Here is a 7,841-nt window from a genome sequence, read left to right on the forward strand (position 1 = left end):
CGGTGTGTGCGTGTTTTGGGGCGCTGCAGGTTTGTGTGTTTACAGAGAAGCACATGAAGAGTCGTGGATGTCTTCCCGGTAGTTCACGGTGTGAGTGTTCTTCTGTTTGACTTCCAGCTTTCAGAACTACAAACGCTCCTTAACCCGGTTAGTTAGTTAGTCCAGTTAGTTAACACTAACCCGCGCTAAGCAGCAGCAGCGTCAGTGAAACATTAGCTAACGATTAGACTGCGGAAACGAAAACGAAACGTTTGTTTTCACGCAGCTCTTTACATATTTTTCTACCTCACAGAGAACCAACGACGCTCTGAAATCAGCGCAAAATGAACGAAAATCCTCTAAATGTGACGTTTTAGCGGTAAAGCGGAGCTAAAGCTGCTAAGAAACTTCAACACGTCATTAGTGACTCATCAAAAGTTAAATTTGGCAGATTTGTAATGAGGTTTCGTACTTAATGAGCTAACGTTTACTGTGAGGTTTGGATTTGAATCAGAGTCACTTTGTGCACAGTAAAAATCACGTGATACTTTTTTAATATGTGCACAGATTAAATTAATGTTAGTTAAAGTTCATTAGATATTACGTCACTGTTCACTGCTGATCTGATTTAGCAGCTGGAATCTTTTCACCAGACTCCATTCACTTTTTATCCGTTTTTAGTGAAATTTGACAACATATTTTTATGAGAAACACAAATAAAATAAGAAACGAAAAATAAGAACCCGATAACAAAAAATGAAATAGATTAATACATACTAAAGAAATGAATACAATTACATACAAAAATAATAATTATTTTAAAGTAAAAATTAGAAATGAAACAATTAAACATTAATAGAAAGATGATTAAAATGAAGAAAAAATATAATAATAATAATAATAATAATAATAAAGGAATAAAACAAAGTTGCATATAAATAAAATATTAAATACAACATGGAAATAAAATTATATGAAAAATCAGACTGAGTGATATAAAATCCAAACATGTGAATACAGTTCTGTTAAGAGCATCATGGCCCTCTGCAGTCTGTGCATTACTTAGTGTGAGTCCTCTTCCTGTGTCTGTGTGTGTGAGCAGAATCATGAAGCTGCGAGTTCGGATCAACAGGCAGACCAGCCGGGTGGAGTTACTTGGAGAAGATCCCAGTTTGAAAGAGCTCAGAGATCACATCCAGGAGATGCTGTTGTCCTCACATGGGCTCAGGTCGGTGCTGCACACGTCTAACTCTGTAATCTGAGTTGTGGTTTATAAAGTTTCAGTTATTTGACTCCCTACTTGTGCTTTAGTTCAGACACAGAGTTTGGTTTGTCTCTGAACGGCTCCAAGCTGCTCACAGACACTGCTCAGACTTTGGCGTCCTGCGGCATCGTGTCCGGAGATTTGATCTGTGTCCATCTGCCTCAGTCTGAAGCCACAGCTGCCGCCGCTTCAACCAGCTCAGCCTCGTCTACAAGCTCCACCTACATGGCAGCCAAGAGCTCTGCAAACCAGAGGCAAAGCCAGCAGACCCCCATCATGGCCTCCACTCAGGTATGATGTTCACCTCCAGCAGGTTGTTCAGGTGGGCTGGATAGGTGTGTGAGACATATCGAGCCTGTTTCCAGTCCATGTGTGGGAGGTCAGTCTACACAGACTGTACACTGCCTCGGCCAGAGATCAGAAACAGGCCCAGAAAGCATCCACATACTTCTGGCTTCAGTGCACAGTTTCTGTTTTACTTTCTCGTGTTTTTATGAGCTGAATTATGACATAAAATAATTCGCGAATACAGACACACCACAGAGCACACAGCAAGGGTTAAAGCTGGTTTAAAGGGCCACACCCCTCTCACAGCTTCTCTTCTGTGGATCCACACGGTGACACACTTAATTTCACATCATCCAACAGTGATGACACTGACTCATCTCAGTTTGCATCAGCAGCATCAGACTGAAAGTGTTTAGGTGAACCAGCTGTGCCTCTGAAACCTGAGATGTTTTGTTTGGAGCTGGACGAACTCACGGGTTCAAAAGCTTTCTCACCTGATACTTACAAGCTTTCAGGGAACTTTGGTTTAAAGAACAGTTAAAAGTCATGGGCATGCCAGCCTTCATCGTGGAAGCACCGGCTCTCTCACAGCAGTAGAAATCTTCACATCTGGAAAGCTGCAGGAGTCTAACGGAGCATTTTCAGACACATCCTCAGCTTCACATCACCAGACACATTTTTAAATAGCGAAGTCTCAGTCAGCCTGAGAAGCGTTTAGATATTTGGTGCTTTGGGCACTTTTAAATCCTTACAGATGTGCGTCTCATGAACAGCTGGAGAGAAAAACAAAGTTCTGCAAAGGTTTAAAAGGACGAGCTTTACCCATTGCAGGAGATGGTCTCCAGTGTTACTGGTGCCAAAAAATAAAAACAAACTCACTGGAAGAGCATAGTGGGCGTTAAATCTGTGTAATGGTTTGACGGTATTTTAAAATTCCCTATCATTCTCAAAATGAAGACAAACACTGATTTATAATCGTACGGTGTTCCACAAGGTTCCCATCCAGGCCCCTTGCTGTTTGTCTTTTACAGTTGTGACCACAAGTATTTGAAAACTGACAGAGCCTTTGTAGTTTAGCCTCGTGGGTCATCACAGAATATTTCATATCAAACAATAAGACTTTGAGCTTTAACACAAGGAGTCAACAAAGTGTTGCATTAACTGTTCAGGAATTTCAGCCAATTATAGTCCTGCATTTTCAAAGGCTGGTCAGCAGAGGCATCATTGTTCACGTACTTATGGATCTGACTGTGTTTTGATGTTTGTGGTCAGCTGTAACATTAAAGGAGATCAGCCTTGACCTGTTTATGGCAGGTTGTTGTTTTTGATGTTGTTCGTGTCTGTTTTATATTTTAAGTTATTATTAACAAAGAAACAACAGCAGATTATTTTAGCCTGTGCCGTGTCGCTCATCAGACCTGACGATGGGGCGTAGACGTGCCCAAGCTCACAGTTTTGTTGTTGGTAAACAGCCGAGCAGCAGCAGCAGTGTCAGTGGGGCTGCCGGTCCTGCAGTCCTTTCAGAGTCCCAGCCGTCCTGTGAGATGCTGGACTCTGAATCTTCAGCCACCATCTGGGAGCCAATGCTGTGCGGTGAGGCCGAGGAGGGTCAGGCACCACTCTCTCTGGAGCTCCTGTACCACACGGCCCAGCCCACAAGTCCCAATGATGCCATCATGGTGGCCGGACATCTCCTGATGCTCGAGACTGGGTTCATTGCTCAGGTGAGGCGAGGGGGACAGGTTAACATCCTGCTGAGTAAACAGGTGAAGGCAGACGCTTTGAGTAAGTGTGTGCGCCTCCACAGGGCACCGAGCTGAAGCCCGGTGAGATGCCTGCTGGATGGAGGTGTGCAGGTGGAGTCTACAAGCTGCAGTACACTCATCCTCTGTGTGAGAGCAGCCTGGCCTCGGTGGTGGCTGTGTGCATGGGCCCAATGCTCGTCATCAACAGTGAGTCCTCTTTAAATGGGCTGAATTTATTTTTATTTGACCATTGACCTTTTTAGTGTCCAACTCCCACTGTGTTTCTAACCTGTTTCTTCTTCATGCAGCGACTCTGAAGGTTACAGAAACGGTCGACACTGTCCGCAAACTGTGTCTGAATGCATCCAGCTACGTGACCACCGAGTGGCCAGGTAAAGCTGTGATTGGATGGCATAACGCCACCAGCACGGGAGCGTCTTTGATTAATCTTCTGTGTCTGATGTTGTTCAGGAGGAAGTGCAGCAGCAGCATTTAAAGACCTCAGCAAACTGTCCCGACTCTTCAAAGACCAGCTGGCGTACCCACTGATCGCCACCGCCAGAGAAGGTAACGCCCCCTCTCAGATGAGTCACAACATGTTGGTGCTGACATCATCCAGTTCATCAGCTTTAATCAGAGAAAACCTCAGAGAAGTTAAATTGCTGTGAACATTAGCCATGTTACAGCTTTTAGTGAGTTTAAGAAAGATTTTATTTAAATCGATGTTCAATTTCATTAAAATTAAAATGTAAAACTCAAAATCCCACTCATAAAAAACATACAGGGTAAAGAGAATTATATTAACCAATCAAAATCTTAATGAAAGTTATTTAAATTTATATCAAATTAAAAGATTACTCCTTGAATTTGCAGCTTTATCAAAAATTTTAAGACATTTTGACATGTAATTAAAGCGTCTCTTAAACTGTTAACTTGCATTATTTAAGGGGATTACATTATTAAATAACTTCACCATAAATTAGCAGTAAGTGCCTCTAAAAGTCAAATTTATTCTGTATTTTATCACCTACGGTGTTCCCCAGGGTTCCAGTTTAGGTCCTCTGGTGTTTGACTTCTATGTGCTTCGAACTGAGAAGATTAGCAGCTTTAAAAGTTACATGTAGATGACACTCAATTTTACGTTTCTTATGATCAAAACATATTTTGATCGAAATCCCATTTTATCAACTACATCATCTTATTTAAATACCAAAGAACAAATAACTTTTATTTGTAGTAAAAAAGTGTTGGATAAAGAAGTTATATGAGTGTCCATGAAAGGTTTCATCCCAACCTATGAAGCCATGAGTTTAAAAAAAAAAAAGGATTACAGATTATTTTGCCATCTTAAATTCGTTTTTTACTTTCAGACTTGAGTTCATACAGAGTTTCCTTTTCTAGTTTTTCTTTTCACACAAACTCATTTGTTTTGTAATAAACTATTTCATGTTAATATCCCGAAGAATTCTAGTAAAATCTGTCCCGAAACATTTGGGAAGCTGCTTTAGAGGAACAGCTTGTTTGACTCATATGAGCTTCAGTCGAGTTTTCATTGATGATGTTTCTCTGTAAGCAGATGCTAATGTACTAACATGCTAATGTCTGGTACTGACAGTCTGTGATGTGTTTCAGCGATGGCTCTCCCCGTGGCGTTCGGTCTGCCTGCTCTTCCTCCGGAGCTGCTCCTCCGAGTCCTCCGCCTGCTCGACGTTCGCTCTGTGGTCAGACTGTCGGCGGTAAGCCGGCACTTCAACGTCGCCACAGCAGACTCGTCGCTGTGGAGACACCTGTACCGCCGCGACTTCGCAGGTGGAAAAAAGAGTCCCTAAAACTATTTCATTTATTTTTAAAATTATTTCTGCAAATTTCTCTAACTATGGGTCAAATGTTCCACTGACACTGTTTAAATGTTCTTTTTCATGTGTTTTTAGATGTTCTTGATTTTTTTTTTCTATTTTCATTTACGTATAAAAATGACAGGCTTTTCACCCTTAGAACACCATTAACTTATTAAAACCTATTATAATGTCTTAATTTACTTATTAATTAAATAATTTTCAGTGAAGTTTTAAACAGCATACTGTACATTAAATATTAGAATCTGAATAAGAGAATTTAAATGACAGCATTAAAAAAGCAAATAACATTTAAAAAATGTAAAAACAAATCAGTCATTATTTTCTCCACAAATAAGCAGAAATTGTGGGGGAAACACCTGAATGTCCACCGTGTTTAAGATAGTTTTAGAAATAAATTAACTAAAAAGTATCAAAATATTTTCTAAATTTACACAGATTTGAAGTTGTGAAATGAGTCCATTAAATAAAGGTTTATTGATTGATTTATTGTTATTGTCCAGTTTTTCAACAAAATCATTATAATTAAAGTGACTGATTGTGTTTGCCGTTTTTCAGATTCAGGCTCAGGCAGATCCAGAGACACAAACTGGAAAGAGGTGAGAAACACACTTTATCAAAGTAAATAACTAAAGAACTGTAAATTCTTAAAACCTCCTAATGTGTCGTTTTTAATATGAATATTTTAAGGTAATAATAAATTAGACTAATGTGGGGCAGATTGATGATAGCTCGCAGAATTTAAGCTTTAATGTGATTTGTTGTTGATTTTTTTGGCATTTTTTGTGTAAATAATTTAATTTGTTTTTATTTGTTTTCCAGCTCTACAAAAAGTCATACAAGTTTCGCTCTGAACTTCGAAACGCTGCCTCGACCCGCCCCCGCCCCCTCCTGCCTTTCCATCCAGGAGACATCTTCCACCCCATCCCCTACCCTCACTTCCCCCCGGTGCCGGGCATCATCGGTGGGGAATACGATCAGCGACCAAACCTTCCCCACGGCCTACTCCCCCGCCCCCGCTACGACCCCATAGGCCCGCTCGCAGACCCGCACAGACGACCTCGCCACGACTTCCACAGAATCCGACCAACGGGAGGGCGACCTTCAGACATCCGACGAGGATTCATCTGATCACTCCGTCACTGATCACATATCAATGACATAACTTCCTGTTTGACTCCGGGTTGACAAAAATTCATTTTCACAATAAAATCAGAATTTAAAACATTCTGTCTGGGAATCATGTATAACCTCACAACTGAACAAAATGTTTAAATCCTTTTGTTCCACAAAGACAAAAAAGTAAACATTTTAATTTAAAGTTTTAATTTTATGTGACAGCCATTTATTTATGGGTTAAAAATCAAACAGAAGAAGTTTGAAAAATGTCAATTAAAAAATGCAATATACAGGGTGGGCCATTTATATGGATACACTGTATATTAAAGTCCTGTTTGTGGCACATTAGTATATGTGAGGGGGCAAACTCCTCAAGATGGGTGGTGACCATGGTGGCCATTTAGAAGTCAGCCATCTTGGATACAACTTTTGTTTTTTCAATAGGAAGAGGGCCATGTGACACATCAAACTTATTGGTAATGTTACAAGAAAAACAATGGTGTGCTTGGTTTCAACATAACTTCATTCTTTCATGAGTTATTTACAAGTTTCTGACCACTTATAAAATGTGTTCAATGTGCTGCCCATTGTGTTGGATTGTCAATGCAACCCTCTTCTCCCACTCTTCACACACTGATAGCAACACCGCAGGAGAAATGCCAGCACAGGCATCCAGTATCCGTAGTTTCAGGTGCTGCACATCTCGTATCTTCACACCATAGACAATTGCCTTCAGATGACCCCAAAGATAAAAGTCTAAGGGGGTCAGATTGGGAGACCTTGGGGGCCATTCAACTGGCCACTTTCCAGGAAACTGTTCATCTAGGAATGCTCGGACCTGGCACCCATAATGTGGTGGTGCACCATCTTGCTGGAAAAACTCAGGGAACGTGCCAGCTTCAGTGCATAAAGAGGGAAACACATCATCATGTAGCAATTTCAAATATCCAGTGGCCTTGAGGTTACCATTGATGAAGAATGGACCCACTATCGTTGTACCCCATATACCACACCAAACCATCACTTTTGTTGGTCCAACAGTCTTGGAGGGATCCATCCAATGTGGGTTAGTGTCAGACCAATAGCGGTGGTTTTGTTTGTTAACTTCACCATTCACATAAAAGTTTGCCTCATCACTGAACAAAATCTTCTGCGTGAACTGAGGGTCCTGTTCCAATTTTTGTTTTGCCCATTCTGCAAATTCTGTGCGCCGATCTGGGTCAAGGGTGCCATTTGTGAGTAGCTAATATCTGCCGAAGGGATGTTCGACTAATGCCACTCTCCAGTGACATACGGCGAGTGCTACGCTGTGGGCTCTTGCTGAATGAAGCTAGGACAGCCACTGATGTTTCTTCATTAGTGACAGTTTTCTTGCGTCCACATTTTGGCAAATCCAACACTGAACCAGTTTCACGAAACTTAGCAAGCAGTTTGCTAACTGTAGCATGTGGTGGTCTCGTAGGGTGTCTTGCATTGAAATCTGCTGCAATGATCCGGTTACTGCGTTCACCAGATATCAACACAATTTCGATCCGCTCCTCACGTGTTAACCTCTTCAACATGTCAATGGCTGTGAACAAAGAGAAACTT

General features: G+C 41.2%; 1 protein-coding gene across 2 annotated transcripts; it reads left to right on the forward strand.

The window, feature by feature from the left end:
* On the forward strand, window positions 1–6,359 carry fbxo7 (F-box protein 7). Of its 2 annotated transcripts, none has more exons than XM_084909189.1 (10): window positions 1–88; window positions 1,082–1,207; window positions 1,291–1,534; window positions 3,004–3,255; window positions 3,339–3,483; window positions 3,585–3,668; window positions 3,748–3,843; window positions 4,909–5,085; window positions 5,691–5,731; window positions 5,955–6,359. In XM_084909189.1, exons 1-10 carry the CDS (start codon window positions 54–56, stop codon window positions 6,261–6,263), a joined length of 1,509 nt encoding a protein of 502 aa, XP_084765315.1. In that variant the 5' UTR covers window positions 1–53; the 3' UTR covers window positions 6,264–6,359. The 2 variants fall into 2 exon arrangements, with proteins under 2 accessions (XP_084765315.1, XP_084765316.1); XM_084909190.1 differs by having other exon boundaries at window positions 61–147.
* Window positions 6,360–7,841: the final 1,482 nt, after the last annotated feature.

The sequence above is a fragment of the Perissodus microlepis genome, chromosome 17 (assembly GCF_051167445.1).
Source record: "Perissodus microlepis isolate ML-2025 ecotype Zambia chromosome 17, ASM5116744v1, whole genome shotgun sequence".
Taxonomy (NCBI): Eukaryota; Metazoa; Chordata; class Actinopteri; order Cichliformes; family Cichlidae; genus Perissodus; species Perissodus microlepis.